The 25,131-nt window shown below is 42.7% G+C and overlaps 4 protein-coding genes across 4 annotated transcripts in view; 1 reads left to right on the top strand and 3 right to left on the bottom strand.

The window, feature by feature from the left end:
• Nucleotides 1–3,065, top strand: part of gba2 (glucosidase, beta (bile acid) 2) — an 18,683-nt gene extending 15,618 nt beyond the window's left edge. The window contains 5 exon segments of the mRNA XM_080547821.1: nt 190–256; nt 258–333; nt 565–680; nt 1,148–1,339; nt 2,103–3,065. Of these exon segments, the coding sequence (XP_080403947.1) occupies nt 190–256; nt 258–333; nt 565–680; nt 1,148–1,339; nt 2,103–2,411 (760 nt within the window). The 3' untranslated portion in view covers nt 2,412–3,065.
• Nucleotides 3,066–5,252: 2,187 nt separating this feature from the next.
• On the bottom strand, nt 5,253–8,319 carry LOC308172793 (tripartite motif-containing protein 16-like; the record flags this gene model as incomplete). The annotated part of the gene is made up of 6 exons (XM_080547742.1): nt 5,253–5,776; nt 5,947–6,006; nt 6,451–6,610; nt 6,769–7,002; nt 7,126–7,221; nt 7,744–8,319. 6 exons carry the CDS (start codon nt 8,317–8,319, stop codon nt 5,253–5,255), a joined length of 1,650 nt encoding a protein of 549 aa, XP_080403868.1.
• A 2,648-nt stretch (nt 8,320–10,967) lies between these two features.
• Nucleotides 10,968–14,470, bottom strand: LOC308172792 (adenosine deaminase domain-containing protein 2-like; the record flags this gene model as incomplete). The annotated part of the gene is made up of 8 exons (XM_080547741.1): nt 10,968–11,078; nt 11,253–11,385; nt 11,864–12,098; nt 12,542–12,753; nt 12,943–13,110; nt 13,243–13,381; nt 13,696–13,824; nt 14,107–14,470. The coding sequence occupies 8 exons, from the start codon at nt 14,468–14,470 to the stop codon at nt 10,968–10,970; spliced, it is 1,491 nt and encodes a 496-aa protein (XP_080403867.1).
• Nucleotides 14,471–19,035: 4,565 nt separating this feature from the next.
• Nucleotides 19,036–22,209, bottom strand: LOC308172791 (tripartite motif-containing protein 16-like; the record flags this gene model as incomplete). The annotated part of the gene is made up of 6 exons (XM_080547740.1): nt 19,036–19,562; nt 19,733–19,792; nt 20,237–20,396; nt 20,593–20,826; nt 21,016–21,111; nt 21,634–22,209. The coding sequence occupies 6 exons, from the start codon at nt 22,207–22,209 to the stop codon at nt 19,036–19,038; spliced, it is 1,653 nt and encodes a 550-aa protein (XP_080403866.1).
• Between the last annotated feature and the right edge of the window lie 2,922 nt (nt 22,210–25,131).

The following is a 25,131-nucleotide window of genomic DNA, read 5'->3' as shown; positions in this document are numbered from 1 at the left end:
CCCTAACCCTAGCATCCTAATGTAAGATTTCCATGAATTAGAATGTGGTTGTGATATTTGGTCTTATTTTTCAGTCCCCTGATCAGTTCTCCACTAGTGTTAAGATATTGAGCTAGCTTGTGTAATATGCAATTATGTGAGTCTTTCTCACCTTCTGCTGTGTGTGTGTGTGTGTGTTCTTGTGTTCAGTGCCTACTGTGGGGGTCTGTGGCTGGCCTCTGTGTGTGTGATGTGTAAGATGGCCAGGCTGGTGGACAAACGAGACGGTCTTCCAGCGCTACAGAGACATACTGGACCGCGGGAGCGCTGCCTTCGACAAGCTGCTATGGAATGGTGATGATCAACCCTTTAAGATAAGCACTTTGCTGATTCGCTAGTATTTCCAATGACGGCTTTGTTAACGCCAAGTTGTTTACAAGTTAAGATCTGAATTATCTATGTTGGTCTTGCTTAGACCAACCCTCCTCATGAACAAGCAACAAGTATCTGCTTGTTTCTTGAAGAAAATATGGAAAACAAAGTTGGAAATCTCTGTTTCGTATCCCCCTCTCTCTCTCTCTTCAGGCAAGTACTATAACTACGACAGCAGTGGACGGGATCTCTCCAACAGCGTCATGTCAGACCAGTGTGCCGGCCAGTGGTTCTTGCGTGCGTCTGGACTGGGAGACGGCGAGTATCAGGTGAGACCAAAGTGCCACACAAGAGCATCGACAGAAGAAGCCGCTCCTCTGTAAAGTCTAGTTGACTATCAAAGTAGTAGAGCCACTCGACACGAAATATTGAATTGTGCAAAATTAGCTGGGTATTCGGTTGTTAAGTCGTGACGTGTTTCCGGGTCCAAAGTTGGCTGAGGCGCTGTCTTCGAATGTAATAATAATAATTCATAATATTTATATAGCGCTTTTCCGAGGCTCAAAGACCCTGACAAATATGGGAAAAACCGTGAAAGTGCTGTGTCCCTTGTTGTATGAATAGATCCGAGTCTAAAAAATTATTGAACTGTCATTCTACCGCTGTAGTACACTGGTACTCTGGTGCAGGGAATTTCTGGTTTGGACCCGGAAATTGCTAAACGTCACGTTTGACGTCAGACTTAACAACCGAATTAAAGCCTAGTTTCTCTTACATTTTCCTTCTCCTTCACCAGGCGTTTCCAAAGGAGAAGATCTGCAGTGCGCTGAAGTCCGTCTTTCATCTGAACGTGATGAGTTTCGCCAAGGGTCAGATGGGCGCGGTCAACGGCATGCGTCCAGAAGGAGTGCCTGACAGATCCAGTGTCCAGTCGGATGAGGTGTGGGTGGGGGTGGTGTACGGACTGGCCGCCACCATGATCCACGAGGTGTGTGTGTGTGTGTGTGTGTGTGTGTGTGTGTGTGTGTGTGTGTGTGTGTGTGACTCAGTACAACCTCCTTTGCCCCTTGTGTGTCTAACCATAATCTAAGATTATTCATTCAACATTTATAGATACAATTTAATTTATTTAACAAATAATGTGTCACACAAAAAAATAGAACTACTCTTCCCAGCACAGTTATGAATGTGAGCCACACACGCTGCTTCATCTATAACAGGTTAATTGAGGTTAATTTGAAAGTGACAGTTGGATCTAAGTGACAGTTGGATCTAAGTGACAGTTGACACTAGAACAGCTGTGTCTGTTACCTACTCAGGGTATATACAGGAATCTTGAGGTTAATTTCAATACCTTTTTAAAGACCTTGTAAACATTTTTCCAGACCTCACCGCCACTTGGAGCTGTAACCGTTTACATCAGTGACACCTTTAACTTAACAGTTTTAGTTTGCAATAGACTAGACCACTGTTATACAACAGAATTTCCGGTTCATCTTTGTTTAAAGATGAACCGGAAATTCACAAACTTCTACTAAAGGTTTTTAGGACTCAAACTCTTTGGACAGTCTAATTCAGAAAAAATACCTACAAAATTCAAGACCTCATAAAATCGTGATAAGACTTTTTAATACTTAAAATTGATTTATCAACTTTTAATACTTTTCAAGACACCGCGGATACCCTGTAGAATCTCTCATCTTCATACAGAAAAAGCCTCACCTTTTTATCTCTTTACCTCCATGTCCCAGGGTATGCTGGAGGAGGGCCTCCGCACAGCAGAAGGCTGCTACAGGACGGTGTGGGAGCGGCTGGGCATGGCCTTCCAGACCCCCGAGGCGTACTGTGAGAAGGGCATCTACCGCTCCCTGGCCTACATGCGCCCGCTCAGCATCTGGGCCATGCAGCTGGCCCTGGAGGACTCACGGCGGGGGGGGCGGGGCCAGACCAAACCTGGGACTACTGGGGAACCGAGCCAGCGTCAGGATGATCAGGACCAAGCTCAGAGTAGTAGTGCGGATGTAGAGACACAGAGCGGGAGGGTCTCTCCAGAGAACTGAAGACACACCTCTTCCTGCCCCCCTTGAGGCCAGAATCTACTGATCCCCTACTGTGACATCACAATCCATGGAATAAATAACAACAACAACTGTTCCACTGTCTGTCCCTACAGGCAAACACACACACACACACACACACACACACACGCACACACACACACACACACTATATCTATATTCTTACCCACATTTCTCTCACACACTCTCTCACACACACACACACACACACACACACACACACAGTCATGCTTACATATATAGAAGACAAAAATGGCTCATATGCAGAGTGTAAGATTGACTATCGTCTGTCACTGTAGCAACTATAATCATATTACATTTAGTTATTATATTTTGATTGAGAATGTTAATTTACTTTGACAATGTTTACTGGCGGGTCAAGGCCACGGCCCCTCTGATAGACTGGCTGTCTTGAGTCAGTAGTACTCAGACAATAGACAGACAAAGACTTGAAAAGATAAAATGTTGATTTGAAAGATTTTCTTATTTTTTTCGTATGTTTGAATGCTGTACAAAGTGATGTAAAATTAAGTGTTGAAAATAAATTGTCTGTTCATCTCTTCTTTTTAGCATTTGTAGCAGCAGCGTCTACTGTGTTTTATACAATCCAATACTGTCCATGACAATGAAGCTAAATAAATCACTGACTGATGACTGAACGAATGAATGAATGGTTTAATGACCACACACGGGGTTCCCACACCTTCTGAAACATCAGATTCAAGCACCTTTCAAGACTCAATTCCCTCAAATTCAAGGACCCAACACGGCATAGTTTGAGACAGAACTAGATGAGAATTTATATAATAGGAACTATCCGCTCACAGACAACAATTAAAAAGAGAGGCTTGAATGTGTGAACACTAGATGGTCTCTTGCCTTCTCTACCACAGCACAGCTAAACCATATATTGTGAAATATGTGTAAAGTTAAGCAATACAGAGACTTATTTATTAGTTGACAAGCTAAGTAAAAAAAAATGTTTATACAGATATTTTTAGAGAGAGAGAGGGGGGGAGGGGAATTCAAGCACTTTCAATGACCCATGTCTATTTTCAAAAACTTTTAAGACCTTGATTTCTTTTCTTCAAATTCACAAACTTTCAAGGATTTCAAGGACCCGTGGGAACCCTGCACACGACCTAGGTCGGTGGAATGTGTTTTCGGTAGGCCTACAGGTGGAAAAGCTCAATACAGCAGTGTCAAAAAACATACACACATTGCACATAACTATCACATGGACATGTACACCAGTGGAGGCTGGTGACTTCCAGAATTGAGGAGGCCAATTTTTTTCCGCTTGCTCGCTTCACTATATATATTCACATACGAATATTAAATTGACTTGTAATAAAACGAAATCGACTACATTAAAAATAAAACTGTTCAATAAATCCTAAATGTTGTCTACCTATTCGATGTATAAATCGCGCCAGAATCTCGCCGACTTCCGAGGTCATTTTAAGCAAAAGTAAGGATAATAATTTCAGGGATAATAGCCATGGGTGTTCTATCTAGACGTGTCCTGCAAAGGACAAGTTGATAGGACACTCGTAGCCACTATGGCGAGTGTTTCTTTGACTGAAGTGACTGGCGAATTCTCAAAATGGCTTCATGTGATTGGACGAACAAAATGTCAATCTTTCAGCCCTGGACTCAATGCATGGTGAGGCCAGGCCTCCGTTGCCCACCCATTTTCAGTGATTTGGCCAATCACATATTGCCATGAAAAAAATTGCATTACATTGACTTCTATGAGAAACCACTTTCCTGGGGGAGGCCTGGCCTCCCTCAATACAAACGGATAGGGATTCTGGCCTGTAGGTGCTTTACAATTGCAATATTGGGTTTTAGCCATGGAAAACTTCAGATTTATGAACAAAACGGAAATAATATTAATATAAAAATGTAAATATGTTTTTTGTTAAATAAATAAATAAATAAAATAAATATAATTATTATTGCTTTTTTAAATCTCTCTCTCTTCTCTCAAATTATTGGGGAGGCCAGGCCTCCTCCACCTCTATGGAGGAACCTCCACTGCCTGTCTCATAGAAAATATACTTTTATTTTTTTAACTCATTATAGTTTTGTCAGATCAGTAATTCCATATGTCCAGGAGATGGCAGCAGATACACTCCTATTACCACCCAGATCAACACATGGACACTATTCAACAACCGTGGAAACTAAAAGGACGAATTCTGACACATTTCTCAATCTGATGATTTGTTTAATGTTAATTGATGATACATGATCATTCAGATTCATTTTCAATCCCACATATCCAGTAGCTGGCTGTTCTACTGGGCTTCAAATAGATCAGAAAGACTGGACCAACATAGTTCTGTCCAACTGAACAGAACAACTGGTCAACTTTGATGACGATGAGGAGAGTACTTCATATTAGAGACGGAATAGATCAATAGATAATAATCAATAAGAATACATGTAGGACACCAGTGGAAAAATATGTTGTCATGCAGCATTTCTATTGGTCGTGAAAAAACTGTTCTACAATAACATCAAATACGGACATAATGATAAAGGTATAACATGATGACTCTGCAAAATCAAACACAGAGAATATCCCACATCATAGATTAGTGACATCATCAATAATCTCACATTGTAGACATTACAGAGAGAGCTCAATCTGAGTCAATCCTCTGAGATTCATAGAAGAGTGAAATCATTAAACTCCTAAATAATAATAATAATAATAATAATAATAATAATGATAATATTATTAAACCCCTAGACCAAATCACAGAGAAAGATATTTCTACAGGTTATGATAAAGCATCACTCTTACAGGGACCTCTACTCCAGCTCACACAGCTCAGCCCTAGACCCAGGATTAACATAAAACCCAGGATAGAGGGGCTGAGTGAATGTGGTCTGGACTCTGTGGAGGAGGGTCATTGTGTCAGAGGAGATGCTGTAGAAGGACAGAGCACCTGACCTGTGATCCAGGTACACTCCTACTCTGGAGGACCGAGGGCCTGATACTGCAGTTACAACATTATTGTGTCTGAAACTATAACTACCACTATAGCACTCTAACACCCAGGACTTGGTATTGTATCCTAATGCAGCGTCATCGTTTCCCCCTGCTCTGCTGATGTCTTTATATGAGACTGCTGTATAAACCACCCCACTCCACTCAACCTCCCAGTAACAACGTCCAGACAGACCCTCTCTACACAGCACCTGAGACCAGTCAGTGAATCTCTCTGGATGATGAGGATATGACTGGGCTTGTCCCAGTGTCACCTTCCTGTTCCCCTTAGACAGAGAGAGTTGTCTGTGTGCTGTGTTTGGGTCCAGTGTGAGCCGACAGGAATCTGGGAGAAGAGCAGAGCAGAGACCAGATCAGAGAAAGAAGGAGAGTCAGATATGTAGACTGTCTTTGATGAGTCTCTCCCTCTCCTAGAGCTCTCTAGTTCTATCTCAGGGTTTGTGGAGAGGATCAGTGGAGAGAGACTGTCAGCTACTTCAGGATAAACACACTCACATCGGAAGAACTGGGCTCTGGTCCTGGGCTCTGGTGGCAGGAAAACATCCACTGCATTCACTACAAACACATTCACAGAGAGAGATAGAACATTCTGATTATATCATATGTGACAGCAGCTGGTGAAAGCGGGAAAGAGTTGGCAACCGACCAAATGTTCAGACTTTTATTCTGAAAATAAAAAATAAAATCAATGACACACTCGATAGTCAAGCCAAAATATTGCAATGCAATGGATTCGGTGAGTAAACCCTACTACTACCTAGTTAGTGTAGAGTGGGGATTACTCACCGAATCCATTGTTTGACTAGCAAGTGTGTCATTGATTTTCAATGACGTTGACCTTTATTTACATTTTTATTGGTTGCCGACTTGTTCACAGTTTCACCAGCTGCTGTCACATATGGTTAAACATACAGTACATGTATACAAGGTGATGACGAGGGCTTTTAATTGCTCTAAAGTTGATTGTGAGAAGGGACTACAGGTAGAGTTTTTAGCCACCTGTAGTTGAGATCTTGGGCCACTCCCCCTTAAAGACGTCCTCTAGTTTCTCTCTCAGCTCAGACACAGCCTCACTCACATCTCCAAACAACTGAAGAGGACCCTCAATGATGCTGGGGAAGTCTGAACATACACTGGGACTGGAGAGAGACTGACAACTCTGGATAGAGAGAGAGAGAGAGAGAGAGAGAGAGAGAGAGAGAGAGAGAGAGAGAGAGAGAGAGAGAGAGAGAGAGAGAGAGAGAGAGAGAGAGAGAGAATTAATAACTAAATAGTAATCTCCTGTCAGTATTGCAGATGGAGGGTCAGTGTAGTTACCTGGAGGAAATGGATGTGATCCTCTGTGTGTGAAAGCTGCCCCAGCTCAGCGTCTCTCCTCCTCAGCTCAGCTATCTCCTGCTCCAGTCGCTCCAGGAGTCCCTCAGCCTGACTCACTGCTGCCTCCTGCTGGGCTCTGATCAGCTGCTTAACCTCAGAGAGCCTTCTCTCAATGGAGCGGATCAGCTCAGTAAAGATCCTCTCACTGTCCTCCACTGCTGCCTGTGCAGAGCTCTGTTAGGACACACACACACACACACACACACACACACACACACACACACACACACAGGGATTGGAGAGTGGCTGATTGGAGGAGAGCAGTGAAATGGTGCGTCTCCTCTTGTCAATACTCACTCTGAGAGACTCCACAGCCTGTTGGATCTCCTTCAGTTCCTTCTCTCTCTCCTGGACTCTCTCCTGGACTTTCTGCTGACTCATCCCCAGCTGCTTCTGTGGACAAACACACTTTAATAAATACTGTGCATATTTACTTTGCTTGAATTATGATAAACAATAACTTCACACACTATCATCTTTACTTTATAAAAGAGCCCTGTGATTTTAAAGTAATCACTCATATTGAAAGGACACTTCTGATTCCATGAATCACATTTAGAATCTGCTGATAAACAAAAGGCTGGATGCTGGACTATGAAAAGTCATGGAGGCAGATCTCCTGATGCTTACTGGAGACAGAGAGAATAAAAAGCTAGACAGGAAATGCAGGATGTTATGAGTTAATTATTCTCCCTCTGAAAACCTACGTGACAAGAACCAGCTTGTAAAACAATAACACCAACAACCTTTACCCTCTCCAATACATGAACACAGTAGTGTGGAAGAGACTTTGGATCTCTGGAAGTACAATGATGTGATATTGTCCTCAATCATAATCAAAATTAGTTAGTCCTTTTCTGTTCGATGTGTTCTACATGTATCAGAGAGTCATTAACGAGTAGCTCTGGTTCTTACCTGTTTCTCAGTCCTTTCTGCTGCAGCTGAGACTGTATCATGGCCTTTATGTTCTTCCACGGAACACAGGTAACAGATACACTGCTGATCAGTACGGCAGAACATCTTCATCACTTCATCGTGACGAGAGCAGATCTTCTCCTGCAGCTGTGTGGAGGCTTTGACCAGCTTGTGCTTCTTAAAGGCAGGAGATTCATAGTGAGGCTGGAGGTGAGTCTCACAGTAAGAGGCCATGCACACCAGACAGGACATGAGGGCTTTCTGCTTTCTCCCAGTGCAGACATCACACGCCACATCTCCAGGTCCAGCATCACAGTGAGCAGGAGGAGCAGCTCGGAGTCCTGTGTTCTTCAGTTTCTCCACTAATTCAGCCAACAGAGTGTTTTTCTGTAGAAGAGGTCTTGGGATGAAAGTCTGTCTGCACTGGGGGCAGCTGTAGACCCCCTTCTGATCATCCTGGTCCCAGTAGCCCTTAATACAGCCCATACAATAGTTGTGTCCACAGGGAATAGTCACCGGAACCTTCAGTAGATCCAGACAGATCGGACAACTGAAGGAGTCCAAACTCTCTGCCATTTTGATGCACACCCTACCAGACTGAGCAGTGAGTCCGTTTTATTTCTGTGTTTGTGTTTGAGGGCGGGAATACTTCCTGGTCCTGTACTAGGGGGTGTGGTGTGGGACAGAGGCCAGGAGGAGAGAGGTTGTGATTGGAGCAGACCACACTGAGGTGGGTGTGTGTCTCTCAACTCACCTGTCTTTGATTCTGTGAGTGTTGATGCTGTCTCTGTCCTTTATACTGTATGTGTGATAGATGTCTCTGTCCTTTCTACTGTATGTGTGATAGATGTCTCTGTCCTTTCTACTGTATGTGTGATAGATGTCTCTGTCCTTTCTACTGTATGTGTGATAGATGTCTCATCAACGATACACTTTTATGTCTCTACACAGGTAAGTTTCGTTTCAGCAAACTGACGTTGAGATGCTCCTCCCCTCCCAGTACAGCTCTCCTCCCTGGAACAGGTCTGGTCTGTTTCTAACATGTGGTTTTACAGATACGCTCTTCTTACCTGTCATTTCCAATCTTCATATTGTTCATTCAGTCAGTATAAACTGTAATCAGAATAATATTTGTGATCAGGACTAAGGTTGCTTCAGAGGAAACACTTCCTCTGGCATGGATCACCGCGTTTGATGCTACTTAAACACTCATACTCTCTCTCTGTCTCTCTGTCTCTCTCTCTCTCTCTCTTTCAGGTGCCAGGTATGAACAGTAATCAGGAGAGTGTATCAGGTCATAGGTTTCTACAGAGTAAAGTCTTTCTCTGCCACAGATCACAGTGTTTAATGAGGCATTAAAAATGTTTTTTAAGTGTGGCCCCCTCTAGTGGTTGTGGGTTAACTGTAAATTAATAAAGAATATCTTGCTTTTTCTAATAATCACTCATTTCAGATTGTCACCTAGATCGATTGACTGGTTGATTGATTGTTGTATGTGCTTTTGTTGTCATTGAACATATATAGGCCTATACAAAAATAGTTTTTTGCTAGTTTATTGATTTAAAAACAAAGAAAAGAAAGTGATGATTCCAAAGAGAGGGAGAACCATGTTTACTGTGAGAAGTCAGTACAGTGACAGGGATGTTTTGTAGCATGTCTCTATGGCCTATGCTGTAGGGTTAGGTTCAAATTCACTAAATGTATATGTTACGGTACATGTGGGAATACGGTACATGTAGAAAAACTAGGGTTAGGTGCTAGGGTGACTTGGTACATGCTGGCATGTCTAACCCTAACCCTAACCCTAGCACCCTAGCACCTAACCCTAGTTTTCCCACATGTACCGTAACATATACATTATATTGAATGTTTGCTGCCACTTCGAATGCCTAGTACAATTGACCCACTGGGATGAATAAAGTCATTTAGTTTAATACATTCCAGTCAATTCAGGAACATGTTTAGCTTTCCTTCCTTTGTCCAAATTGAACTCTAAAGGAATTTTAAAGGAATCTATCTTCATTAATCAATGATTCCAAGTTAGTTGGAGTGAAGGTATAAAGAGAAATACCTGTGTTTAATTGATGTTAGGTCTATAGCCATGAGTTTGTTATTAGTAGAAGTCATATTCATATTGACTGGATGGATTCAGCTTTGAACGCTAGCAGTCTCTTTGGCTCCCCCTGCTGTCAGGTTTTAGCCATCAATTACATCTCATCGTACCAAGACTTGAGTAGATGAAGACCATGACGTTACCATGTTAATCTTGTCATCATTGTAGTATTACCGCCATTTCCACTACATACATTGCATATGAATTCAGATTTTTTTCTGTACAAAAGTACAAAACCAACACAAACACATCATATGGAATGCTCTTTATTGGGTAAGACTGAAACAAAACATGAAAAAATTAGTCTTAAACTGCACAAAACATGTACTAGAAGCAGTATAGTTTCCCCTCTACAAACAGTGTAGACTGTTTTCTGTTAGCAGTAGCATTCATCATTTTCCTTTTTCTTGTGTCAATATTTGGTCCATAACAGAGAAACTGACCCTGGAAATATGCATATCCAAAACGTAAATTATTCAATTGCAAAATGTAAGTTAGAAAATAAAAATAATCTCTTATACACTGGTCATTCTGATTACATTCAATATAACCCTGAAACAGTGAATTGTATAGATGTGTTAAAAGAAGACGATTAACGATCTTAAGAAAGAGAGATAAAGTGAAATGATAGAACAAGGTGGATAATCTGGGAGTGAGAAAGCAGTGTTCAAAATGTGGTCAGTGATGATGACATGGGACCCCAGAAAAAAACTCTCCTCGGGGACCACCAGCATTTCCACATTTTGATCTGTTCCACCACCAGCACACCTGATTCAACTAATCAAGTACAAAGCAATTATGGTTTGTACTTGATTAGTGGAATCAGGTGTGCTGGTGGTGGAACAGATCAAATATGTGGAACGGCTGGAGGTCCCCGAGGAGAGGTTTGAGAACCACTGCTCTAGACAGAAACAGTAACCCTGAGGTTATTGGGTCTGTTGAGCCCAGAAGGGTGCTGCTACTGTGCTCTGGGGCTTCTGGGGGCTCCTGGTTTGTTGTGTCTGTTGTGCTGTTTGAGAAAAGAAACACACCCAAGCTAGTTTACTCTATACAACATCATAAACTACAACATCATAAACTACAACATCATAAACTACAAACTTCAGTGACTTCAGTGGCTGAAGCTGTCGACCAGGTGTTTGGAGTCCCAGGGTCCTGCGCCATTGGAGAGGAACTGGTGGTTGACAACCATCTTGGCATTCTGATAGAGACTGGCTTCCAACTGAAACAAGAAGGAACACATCACACAAAATTCACATTCATGCTGTCAACACAATCTTGGCCAGATGATATTCGGTAGCACATGATATGGCTACGATGTCGCCTATATGCAGTGCAGACAAATACAGGTCCACGGGTGCCAGGATATCTACTGATTCATGGCTCAACAACTCACCTTGGCACTGTGACAGGTTTGGAGGTTCAGTAGAGAACTTTGCCCACTCAGCTTTGCAACTTTGCAGAAGTAACAGTAGAGGGCTCTCTTGCACAGTCTGCTGGAGAAGCCAGGCCCACTCACAGTTGGGGAGCTAAGGGGCCAGAGAGAGCATTACGCCTACATAGAAAGCTCCCTCCACAATGAAATTATACATTTAACATAATTTGTTTTTAAATGTTTGACATTTACCAGACGCTTTTATCCAAAGCAACTTACAAACGTGTCTAACAAGTAAGTGAATCCCATCAGTCATCATAAGAACAAAACTATGCTAGGAGCAGGTGCTATTGGCAGTCACAATGCTAGAAGAAGGAAGGATCTTTTTAATATATACAGTAGAGGAACTGTACAGGGTAGTGGGGAGTGAAGAGGTCTTTACAGTCAAGATGGACAGGCAAGATGTAGTCTGAAGAGATGGGTCTTCAGTACCCATCAGACTTCATTGTAATGGTAGTATACCAAGTACGGTAAGTATGAAAGTAGTCATCGAGATCATCTATGTTTCATCAAAAATACTTAAATTGTTCCCATGTTACGAGCATCATCTACCAGTAGCACCATTGACTTACCCATCGACAACAAAGCCTGTTGTGCTGTCCAGCACCTCGATGCTCAGGTCCCCGAGGCACCAGTTGATGCTGAGGTCTTTGCAGTGGCGAGAGCTGTGTTGAGGCGCCACCCCGTCACAACCGAGGAAGAATATCCTCTGTTTCCTAAAGGGTGGGGCCAGCTGCTCCTCCCAGTCATCCCCCAGGCGATTGTTGATTGCGTCCGACACGTTGTCCGAGTTATAGCTGGAGTCACCTGAACGGACCAGTAAACCAGAACCAAGTTCTCAAAATTCCTTCTTAACCAGTTAAGGCCCCAATACAATTCTAGAACACTGCTGTAGATTGCTGAGAATTGTCAAGATAAAGATAAAATATTAGAACAAGCCTGAGAAAAGTATCACACACCAGTATTACACAGCACATTATTCAGGGAAAACAGACTAGATTGAGAAAGATTCGGTGACTATTTCAAAATGTACCAAAAGTCAGCATTAAGATTCTGGTTGTTGTGTTTGTATTATGGTTTGAAAACCAAAGCCGTCAACGGCTACTTACCGTAGAACATAGAACAGCCATTCCTGGCCGGGGGGGACTAGAGGCTTAATACCTCCCAGTGTCACTGGAGCACTGTGCGTCAGTCCTACAAGGGAGGGCGGCCTATGCTACTGTGATTGTAATGCATCCTTGGTTACTTACCTAGGACCACATTGATGATGTAGAGTGGCTCAATGAAGTGGCTCAGCAGCGCCCCCTGGACCCCGGTGACGGCCCAGCGGCAAAGTTTGTCACTGTCGGACATGCAGCAGACCCGGGCGCCCCACACACCCGGATGGAGGAGAGCCACAGGGATCAGAGAGCCCTTAGCATGGCACTGCAGCTTCAGGGAACTGTAGAGATTCGGGGAGTTCCTATGGGGACAGAGGATGCACACAATCACTCTCACTGGGTCACTCAATTAGATCACTAAATTAGTGAAATGTAAACTGCCCCAAAATGTAATTCCCATCCAATTCTTACACTTCTGAGTGGATGCAAGCAATTAAGATTTCCGCATTGGACACTCAACAGCAGCAGCCAGTATGAAAATGCACACTCACATGAAACCGCACTGTGCTGCCCCTCTTGGGGTCTGGTTGGTGTAGAGGTGAAGGTAGGTTTTGGGCTTGAGCTGGAGCAGGTGGCTGTCTGAGTTTCTCTCGTAGATGGAGCGCTCCTTGCACTTTGGGTCATGGCTGAAGAACAGCAGAAGCTGCTTGTACAAGAACCTGAATAGAAATACAGGATCGGACACATCATTTGCTGGTCTCCAGTATTAATAGCTAAACAAACCAAACAAGTGAGTGAAGTGAGTAAGTAAGTCCAGACGATCCAACAAAACTCCTGTCAGGCTGATGTACCTTTGGAGAGCCCGTTTGGCGATGACCATGGCATGGCAGTCATGCACCATGGTGCCACTGAAGCAGAGCCAGTCACTGCAGCTTGACTCGCCCGTGCCCAACGCCACAACGTTGTAGCGATCGTTGTAGCGTTCACAATCTATAGACACACATATATATATATATATATACACACATGGACGACACATAAACTGTGTGTGCGTACATTAGACATGCTCATCAAAAATAGGTGTCATTTACAGCCGTTAACATATTTTTGTAGTGTATTATTATTGAATAGATTCCAGGGACGGAGTTGAAAAGGTGAGAAGGTCAACGAGAGTTGTGGAAACAGACCTTCTTGGGGGGTTCGGATGCATAAAAATAAAAAAAGACGTGATTTTGGATAAAAAATCGAAAAGGTGACTAGTTTGCATCCCTGAGATTCCCCAGTGAGCAGAGAGAAGACCTCACCTCTCTCCAGGACGAAGGCAGCCAGGCTGCTCTTGCAGCTGTGGAACTGGGAACCCTCCCCCAGGAGGTCGTCAAACACGTTACTGGACACTGCTGCCATCCGACCCATGTGCCAGTCAGTGTCACCCACTAGAAAAGCAGATGCTTTCAGAGTCAGAAGAAGAGATGTACTAACCCTGACTCTTGGCAGATCATGCAGTATGTAGGCTACAGTATGGAAGACTATTCAATCAAACTGTTAGAAAAGGCAAACAGGTTTATGCCCCATGTTATAATCCTCAAGCCTAGCTGTGAATGTTTCCACTGACTTCCATCACAAAATAACCTGTTCCCTTCTAAATACACTCACAAGTTGTTTAATATGAATTCAATATCAGTTTGATCATCAAGTGAGAGCACGTGGCCCCTAACCTCCACTCTTGGGGCTGCTCTGCAGGTTGTTTGACTGGTCCCCGAGCCCCAATTTTAGGAAGCTGTCGTCCAACTTGGGTGGGGATGTGCCAAGGAGGGAGAGGACATCACTGTCGTCGTCATCAGAGTCGTCCTCCTCCTCCTCCTCCAGCATTGGGTCTGGCAGCAGGGGTTTGGCGAGGGAGGACCTCATGGGCCTATAGTCCTCTGGTAGCAGAGCCCCAGAAACGTCTGGGTTACTGGAATCAGTGTCACCACTTACACAGAAATGTCGTCCAAAAGCGCCCCTGCTGCTGCCCCTGTGCATAAGAGAGGCCCCTGCCTTTCTAGGCAGCCGGCTACGTACAACATCTTCGTCCACCATGATTAGTACCTGCAGTGAACACAGAGTGCATGGGAATTCATTTAACACATGCATCAGTTGTTAGAAAGAGATGCCATTCGTAAACTAAAGTAAAGAAGGCTAAACAAGGATACATCTGAACGGTAGGCCATTGTGATGGTAGTCCGTGTTCAGACCTAGCATTGTAGTACCACTGCACTGGACTGGACTGGCATCTTATGAGATGCTTTCGTGGATTTTTTCATAAAAACATTTTCTGATACAACAACACTACTAGAACCGTGTGTAATATGATTATCTGCAAATGTCTCCCTCACATTAAAATGCTGCTGGCATCCCGAACGACATCTGTGGTTGAAGTATGGTGGAAGAAAAAAAAGCGCACGTGCAGTTTTGGCTAAACTAATTAGCTCGCTATCCTACTCAACCAGATTTTTAGTTGAAATATAATTAATTTCAATTGTTCTTTGTTTCACTCTACTCGACCATTATGTATGCCGGTTAGTCTCGTTGAGTTAAAATAAAATGTTCTGGTCTATATTTCAATTTTAGATAAAAGTTATAGGTAGCCAGCAGGTGGCGCTGTGCAGACTCAATTACTGTCAATGAGTTAAGTTCATTTACTGTATGAGTGAAGTTAAGGAGCTAATATATAACATTACTCTGTGTTGTAAGAATGATCTCTGTGAGAGATATTTATCGTGTTATCTTACCTGGCTTGTTAAGGGCTCATGATATGACAACGCAGGGATGTGACTTAACAGAAGTTATACTGCACATACAAGGGCACCGCTAGGGGGGGTAAGTTAGGACGATTCTAAGCGCCCAGCACTGACAGGGGCCCATGATAATCTTTTTTTAAAAATACATTATATTTATAAATAATATTATTATTATTAATATTATTATCATAAGGACGTTAACTCATTGACTGCCAAAGACGCCATTTGAAAAACCAGATACTATCTTTTTCTGTTTTGGTAGTCTGTCCAATGTCACACTTGCCCTTCTCCACCGGCACTAGTTTTGGATCTAGCTTGCTGTTCATTATTTTGATGATAAATTGTAGATAGCTAGCTATAACATCTTCATGAGTCATCTACGTTTCTACATCTCCGTCGAATACTACACAGCAGAGTTTGACGCTTGAGTTTTTACAACGCGCAACTGCCAGAAAAACATGCCGGCATATACAGTAAATCGCCTCCCCCCGCCTCCCCCCCTACGCAAAACGTGTCCACCACGTGTTCTGATAATGGACATGTGCGGACAGCCCACCTGGGGGTCAGGGTTCAAGGGGGGTTGAATAGCTGTAGAATGTAGATTGGTTTCACGGCTACATTATTGTCATAGTGCAGCATTTGGAATATATTTTATACATAACTAGCTAGATTTGATAGCTTGGTAGCTTACAATCAATTACATAGCGCGTTTTCCGAATGCGGACGATTGACCCTTAGCTAGCATCTAATTGGAAAGAGTCCGAATTGAACGAAAAGCTCTAATGAATAGCAACTAAGCTAACGAAATGCTAACGCTAACACAGCTAGTTCAATGACAGTGCACACACCGTTTAAACAAAGCAAGATTAACTCAATAAAATAATTGCAGCACGTGAGATATTAACACATTAATATGTACATTGATAAGATATGAAAATGTCTTCCATACATTGATTGTGGAAGGCTTTCCGCGGTAAGGTGAGCAGATTTCTCCGATGCGGTCTGGTGTCTTGTCGGTCTGGGCGGTGAGCAGCGAACAGGTTGATGGTCGGAGAGAAAAGAAAGACTGAACGTCTGTGACCTGGAGTCTCTTATAGGACCGGAGGGCGGGAAGGAGTCACGTGAGAGGAAACAGGACCCGTGCAATTTGCACTTCTGAAAAAAAAACACAATTAAACTCTGTTATCATTGCAAATGTGAGATAGTTCAACAGTTTACAACATTTAAGTTTTGCCCATATACATGCACCTTAATTTATGGATACCTATATTACCGGTATATCTTGTATTTTTATTAACTGCTGTGCAACACATTGTCTCTGAATATTTATCTGAAAATAGCAGCTATGGAGTCCATAAGGAGCCTATCATTTACTGTGTCTTTTAGCTCAACTTCATATTTTTTTTACTGTTTCGGAACTACTTGACTGTGCTACTTAATGAGTCAATTGCGTAGTCAGTGGCAGGTGTGAGAGATGAGTCAGTGGTGGCTTGCCTCAGGCATGAATCTAACCACCACAAATCAAACAACCAACCGAACTGATCTTGAACCAGTTTATTAATATCTATAGAGGTGCCTACAACATGTATGAACAATTTCATTGAAAATAATAACTTTTCGGACATGTGAAGTAAATAGTGTTTTTTGTTTTGTTTTTTGTTTTGTTTAGTTTTTTCTTGTTTTTGTTTTGTTTTTTTCTTGTTTTTGTTTTTGTTTTGTCTTTTGTTGTTATAACTATTTCTCTCTGCACATGTTCGAAATAAATGCTTTCATTCATTCATTCATTCATTCATTCATAACTAACAAAAAATTACAATATACTGCAATACACAGGAAGATTCTCCTCTACTTTGTGTGTGTGTGTGTGTGTGTGTGTGTGTGTGTGTGTGTGTGTGTGTGTGTGTGTGTGTCAGCACAGTCACTTTCCCTTCTGAGGTGCTGCACTGGTCGAGACCCTGGCCACAGCCCCTTTGCCATCCCGCTCCATCTTCATCCAGATGCTCTGATGGGGACAGCAGTTCTATCGGCTGACGAGAATAATATGCTGATTATTTAATGAAAAAAAAAAAAAGTGAATTGGACAACTATTAAATGATTGTCGAATATTTATGGCACGTCTGGGCACATAGTTAGCTAAGTAAGTAAGTCATGTTTATTTATATAGCACAAGATTTACAACGACAAGAGCCGCCCAAAGTGCTTAACAGATCAAATCTAAAGAGAAAAACAAGATAAGAGATAAAATACAGATTAAAGAAAACAAATAAAATAGAAAAATACACTAAAAGCAGCAAGGTGCAGTACAAATAAAAGTGCAAAGAGTGCAGTGTCGGGAAGGAAGGCTCACCTCAGGTCAAAGGCCAGGGAGAAAAGATGTGTTTTTTAAAAAGCCAAAAAAAGGCAGAAAGCAAGAGGACTTGAGAGAAATCACACAGAGACAAACACTAGTCCATTCGATATCTTTATTCAATGCAATCTTTAAATAATTCATCTTTACATCTCTTTGTTGAAGTTGGTCTTTGACCATTCATTCTCAAAAGTAATAATAATATTAACAATAATAATACAGTAAGTGCTTTGTCAGAGGACAAAGGCCAAAGGAAAGGATCATACAGCAACACCTACCAGTCACAACAACACACACACACACGCACATACGCACATACGCACACACACACACACACACACACACACACACACACACACACACACACCTCACTCACTCACTCCCTCCCTCCGTGCCTTGCACATGGCTTCCAAGACATTCAGACGGTATCAAACATCAAAATCAAAACAAATATTAGTAATACTATTCAGAACATTCCTTATTGTAGCATCATCATCACCATCAGTCCAAAATAATATTTACAACCGTGATGGTAGGAAGAGGCGTCATCCACCCCACAGTAGAAGGGAACATCCATGACCCAGCAGTTTGGACCAATAGGAAGGGAACATACATGACCCAGCAGTTTGGACCAATAGGAAGGAGTGAACATACATGACCCAGCAGTTTGGACCAATAGGGAACATACATGACCCAGCAGTTTGGACCAATAGGGAACATACATGACCCAGCAGTTTGGACCAATAGGAAGGAGGGAACATACATGACCCAGCAGTTTGGACCAATAGGAAGGAGGAACATACATGACCCAGCAGTTTGGACCAATAGGAAGGAGGGAACATACATGACCCAGCAGTTTGGACCAATAGGAAGGAGTGTTTTCATACATGACCCAGCAGTTTGGACCAATAGGGAACATACATGACCCAGCAGTTTGGACCAATAGGAAGGAGGAACATACATGACCCAGCAGTTTGGACCAATAGGAAGGAGTGTTTTCATGCTGAGGGAAAGAAAGCCCTGTCCTTTCTCCTCATCTTTCTCCTTCATCATCAATCACCTCTTTAGTTTAAACTTTACAGTATTACAGACAACAGAGCCCTTACAGCCTCAGTCCAGCAGAGGGAGCAATACCCGAGTCGCCAGCAGACCCACCAACCAGCTCAATATCCCGAGGTGCCCAACCACAACCACAGGTCCAAGGTCAAATACTTATTAGGAGTTTTGTCCTCCTAATAGTTCCAAGTTAGTATATGGGGGGTGGAGGTATCTAATCTGACCCTAGACCTGTGGTTAAGGGGTGTAACCTACTGTAGGTCCAGTCATCAATAATCTCACATTGTAGACATTACAGAGAGAGCTCAATCTGAGAGTCAATCCTCTGAGATTCATAGAAGAGTGAAATCATTAAACTCCTAAATAATAATAATAATGATAATATTATTAAACCCCTAGACCAAATCACAGAGAAAGATATTTCTACAGGTTATGATAAAGCATCACTCTTACAGGGACCTCTACTCCAGCTCACACAGCTCAGCCCTAGACCCAGGATTAACATAAAACCCAGGATAGAGGGGCTGAGTGAATGTGGTCTGGACTCTGTGGAGGAGGGTCATTGTGTCAGAGGAGACGCTGTAGAAGGACAGAGCACCTGACCTGTGATCCAGGTACACTCCTACTCTGGAGGACCGAGGGCCTGATACTGCAGTTACAACATTATTGTGTCTGAAACTATAACCACCACTATAGCACTCTAACACCCAGGACTTGTTATTGTGTCCTAATCCAGCGTCAACGTTTCCCCCTGCTCTGCTGATGTCTTTATATGAGACTCCTGTATAAACCCACACTCCACTCCACTCAACCTCCCAGTAACAATGTCCAGACAGACCCTCTCTACACAGCACCTGATACCAGTTAGTGAATCTCTCTGGATGATGAGGATATGACTGGGCTTGGTTCAATGTCACCTTCCTGTTCCCCTCAGACAGAGAGAGGCGTCTGTGTGCTGTGTTTGGGTCCAGTGTGAGCCGACAGGAATCTGGGAGAAGAGCAGAGCAGAGACCAGATCAGAGAAAGAAGGAGAGTCAGATATGTAGACTGTCTTTGATGAGTCTCTCCCTCTCCTAGAGCTCTCTAGTTCTATCTCAGGGTTTGTGGAGAGGATCAGTGGAGAGAGACTGTCAGCTACTTCAGGATAAACACACTCACATTGGAAGAACTGGGCTCTGGTCCTGGGCTCTGGTGGCAGGAAAACATCCACTGCATTCACTACAAACACATTCACAGAGAGAGATAGAACATTCTGATTATATCATATGTGACAGCAGCTGGTGAAAGCGGGAAAGAGTTGGCAACCGACCAAATGTTCAGACTTTTATTCTGAAAATAAAAAATAAAATCAATGACACACTCGATAGTCAAGCCAAAATATTGCAATGCAATGGATTCGGTGAGTAAAGCCTACTACTACCTAGTTAGTGTAGAGTGGGGATTACTCACCGAATCCATTGTTTGACTAGCAAGTGTGTCATTGATTTTCAATGACGTTGACCTTTATTTACATTTTTATTGGTTGCCGACTTGTTCACAGTTTCACCAGCTGCTGTCACATATTGTTAAACATACAGTACATGTATACAAGGTGATGACGAGGGCTTTTAATTGCTCTAAAGTTGATTGTGAGAAGGGACTACAGGTAGAGTTTTTAGCCACCTGTAGTTGAGATCTTGGGCCACTCCCCCTTAAAGACGTCCTCTAGTTTCTCTCTCAGCTCAGACACAGCCTCACTCACATCTCCAAACAACTGAAGGGGACCCTCAATGATGCTGGGGAAGTCTGAACATACACTGGGACTGGAGAGAGACTGACAACTCTGGATAGAGAGAGAGAGAGAGAGAGAGAGAGAGAGAGAGAGAGAGAGAGAGAGAGAGAGAGAGAGAGAGAGAGAGAGAGAGAGAGAGAGAGAGAGAGAGAGAGAGAGAGAGAGAGAGAGAGAGAGAGAGAGAGAGAGAAATTAATAACTAAATAGTAATCTCCCTTCAGTATTCCAGATGGAAGGTCAGTGTTACCTGGAGGAAATGGATGTGATCCTCTGTGTGTGAAAGCTGCTCCAGCTCAGCGTCTCTCCTCCTCAGCTCAGCTATCTCCTGCTCCAGTCGCTCCAGGAGTCCTTCAGCCTGACTCACTGCTGCCTCCTGCTGGGCTCTGATCAGCTGCTTAACCTCAGAGAGCCTTCTCTCAATGGAGCGGATCAGCTCAGTAAAGATCCTCTCACTGTCCTCCACTGCTGCCTGTGCAGAGCTCTGTTAGGACACACACACACACACACACACACACACACACACGCACACACACACACACACACACACACACACACACACACACACACACACACACACACACACACACACACACACACACACACAGGGATTGGAGAGTGGCTGATTGGAGGAGAGCAGTGAAATGGTGCGTCTCCTCTTGTCAATACTCACTCTGAGAGACTCCACAGCCTGTTGGATCTCCTTCAGTTCCTTCTCTCTCTCCTGGACTCTCTCCTGGACTTTCTGCTGACTCATCCCCAGCTGCTTCTGTGGACAAACACACTTTAATAAATACTGTGCATATTTACTTTGCTTGAATTATGATAAACAATAACTTCACACACTATCATCTTTACTTTATAAAAGAGCCCTGTGATTTTAAAGTAATCACTCATATTGAAAGGACACTTCTGATTCCATGAATCACATTTAGAATCTGCTGATAAACAAAAGGCTGGATGCTGGACTATGAAAAGTCATGGAGGCAGATCTCCTGATGGTTACTGGAGACAGAGAGAATAGAAAGCTAGACAGGAAATGCAGGATGTTATGAGTTAATCATTCTCCCTCTGAAAACCTACGTGACAAGAACCAGCTTGTAAAACAATAACACCAACATCCTTTACCCTCTCCAATACATGAACACAGTAGTGTGGAAGAGACTTTGGATCTCTGGAAGTACAATGATGTGATATTGTCCTCAATCATAATCAAAATTAGTTAGTCCTTTTCTGTTCGATGTGTTCTACATGTATCAGAGAGTCATTAACGAGTAGCTCTGGTTCTTACCTGTTTCTCAGTCCTTTCTGCTGCAGCTGAGACTGTATCATGGCCTTTATGTTCTTCCACGGAACACAGGTAACAGATACACTGCTGATCAGTACGGCAGAACATCTTCATCACTTCATCGTGACGAGAGCAGATCTTCTCCTGCAGCTGTGTGGAGGCTTTGACCAGCTTGTGCTTCTTAAAGGCAGGAGATTCGTAGTGAGGCTGGAGGTGAGTCTCACAGTAAGAGGCCATGCACACCAGACAGGACATGAGGGCTTTCTGCTTTCTCCCAGTGCAGACATCACACACCACATCTCCAGGTCCAGCATCACAGTGAGCAGGAGGAGCAGCTCGGAGTCCTGTCTTCTTCAGTTTCTCCACTAATTCAGCCAACAGAGTGTTTTTCTGTAGAAGAGGTCTTGGGATGAAAGTCTGTCTGCACTGGGGGCAGCTGTAGACCCCCTTCTGATCATCCTGGTCCCAGTAGCCCTTAATACAGCCCATACAATAGTTGTGTCCACAGGGAATAGTCACCGGAACCTTCAGTAGATCCAGACAGATCGGACAACTGAAGGAGTCCAAACTCTCTGCCATTTTGATGCACACCCTACCAGACTGAGCAGTGAGTCCGTTTTATTTCTGTGTTTGTGTTTGAGGGCGGGAATACTTCCTGGTCCTGTACTAGGGGGTGTGGTGTTGGACAGAGGCCAGGAGGAGAGAGGTTGTGATTGGAGCAGACCACACTGAGGTGGGTGTGTGTCTCTCAACTCACCTGTCTTTGATTCTGTGAGTGTTGATGCTGTCTCTGTCCTTTATACTGTATGTGTGATAGATGTCTCTGTCCTTTCTACTGTATGTGTGATAGATGTCTCTGTCCTTTCTACTGTATGTGTGATAGATGTCTCTGTCCTTTCTACTGTATGTGTGATAGATGTCTCATCAACGATACACTTTTATGTCTCTACACAGGTAAGTTTCGTTTCAGCAAACTGATGCTCCTCCCCTCCCAGTACAGATCTCCTCCCTGGAACAGGTCTGGTCTGTTTCTAACATGTGGTTTTACAGATACGCTCTTCTTACCTGTCATTTCCAATCATCATATTGTTCATTCAGTCAGTATAAACTGTAATCAGAATAATATTTGTGATCAGGACTAAGGTTGCTTCAGAGGAAACACTTCCTCTGGCATGGATCACCGCGTTTGATGCTACTTAAACACTCATACTCTCTCTCTGTCTCTCTCTCAGGTGCCAGGTATGAACAGTAATCAGGAGAGTGTATCAGGTCATAGGTTTCTACAGAGTAAAGTCTTTCTCTGCCACAGATCACAGTGTTTAATGAGGCATTAAAAATGTTTTTTAAGTGTGGCCCCCTCTAGTGGTTGTGGGTTAACTGTAAATTAATAAAGAATATCTTGCTTTTTCGAATAATCACTCATTTCAGATTGTCACCTAGATCGATTGACTGGTTGATTGATTGTTGTATGTGCTTTTGTTGTCATTGAACATATATAGGCCTATACAAAAATAGTTTTTTGCTAGTTTATTGATTTAAAAACAAAGAAAAGAAAGTGATGATTCCAAAGAGAGGGAGAACCATGTTTACTGTGAGAAGTCAGTACAGTGACAGGGATGTTTTGTAGCATGTCTCTATGGCCTATGCTGTAGGGTTAGGTTCAAATTCACTAAATGTATATGTTACGGTACATGTAGAAAAACTAGGGTTAGGTGCTAGGGTGACTTGGTACATGCTGGCATGTCTAACCCTAACCCTAGTTTTCCCACATGTACCGTAACATATACATTATATTGAATGTTTGCTGCCACTTCGAATGCCTAGTACAATTGACCCACTGGGATGAATAAAGTCATTTAGTTTAATACATTCAAGTCAATTCAGGAACATGTTTAGCTTTCCTTCCTTTGTCCAAATTGAACTCTAAAGGAATTTTTCCCAACTCCACAGGAATCTATCTTCATTAATCAATGATTCCAAGTTAGTTGGAGTGAAGGTATGAAGCGAAACACCTGTGTTTAATTGATGATAGGTCTATAGCCATGAGTTTGTTATTAGTAGAAGTCATATTCATATTGACTGGAAGGATTCAGCTTTGAATGCTAGCAATCTCCTTTTTTTTTTTTTTTACATTTTTGGCATTTAGCAGACGCCTTATTCCAAAGCGACTTACAATCAATACATTTGAATACTAAGCAAGTGAATCATCAATCCACCAGTCGTAGTAGGAAAGGAAAAACCTTCTCCTAAACTTTTTTTTTACACTGGAGAAACAGTACAAGGGGGGCAATATACGTTTTTAGGGACACAGTAGAGGGGAAAGCGGGTGTCTTTAGGAGACGCAGTAGATGTCTCTTTGGCTCCCCCTGCTGTCAGGTTTTAGCCATCAAACACATCTCATTGTACCAAGACTTTAGTAGATGAAGAACATGACGTTACCATGTTAATCTTGTCATAATTGTAGTATTACCGCAATTTCCACTACATACATTGCATATGAATTCAGATTTTTTTTCTGTACAAAACCAACACAAACACATCATATGGAATGCTCTTTATTGGGTAAGACTGAAACAAAACATGAAAAAATTAGTCTTAAACTGCACAAAACATGTACTAGAGAAGCAGTATAGTTTCCCCTCTACAAACAGTGTAGACTGTTTTCTGTTAGCAGTAGCATTCATCATTTTCCTTTTTCTTGTGTCAATATTTGGTCCATGTGAGAATAACAGAGAAACTGACCCTGGAAATATGCATATCCAAAACGTAAATTATTCAATTGCAAAATGTAAGTTAGAAAATAAAAATAATCTCCTATACACTGGTCATTCTGATTAAATTCAATATAACTAAATTAAAACCTGCTATAATGTGGGTTTAAAGGCCGTAATATCTACAAAGTGACATGTCCATACTGTATATGGCATATGGCTTTCAGACACCATGGCGATGAGACACCCTGAAACAGTGAATTGTATAGAAGACGATTAACGATCTTAAGAAAGAGAGATAAAGTGAAATGATAGAACAAGGTGGATAATCTGGGAGTGAGAAAGCAGTGTTCAAAATGTGGTCAGTGATGAACCCCAGAAAAAAACTCTCCTCGAGGACCACCAGCAGTTCCACATATTTGATCTGTTCCACCACCAGCACACCTGATTCAACTAATCAAGTACAAAGCAATTATGGTTTGTACTTGATTAGTTGAATGAGGTGTGCTGGTGGTGGAACAGATCAAATATGTGGAACGGCTGGTGGTCCCCGAGGAGAGGTTTGAGAACCACTGCTCTAGACAGAAACAGTAACCCTGAGGTTATTAGGTCTGTTGAGCCCAGAAGGGTGCTGCTACTGTGCTCTGGGGCTTCTGGGGGCTCCTGGTTTGTTGTGTCTGTTGTGCTGTTTGAGAAAAGAAACACACCCAAGCTAGTTTACTCTATACAACATCATAAACTACAACATCATAATAAACTACAACATCATAAACTACAAACTTCAGTGACT

The sequence above is a fragment of the Nansenia antarctica genome (genome assembly GCF_963989245.1).
Source record: "Nansenia antarctica genome assembly, chromosome: 17".
NCBI classification, from domain to species: Eukaryota; Metazoa; Chordata; class Actinopteri; order Argentiniformes; family Microstomatidae; genus Nansenia; species Nansenia antarctica.
Note: the sequence above shows the minus strand (reverse complement) of the source record. Positions and strands in the feature narration are given on the sequence as shown.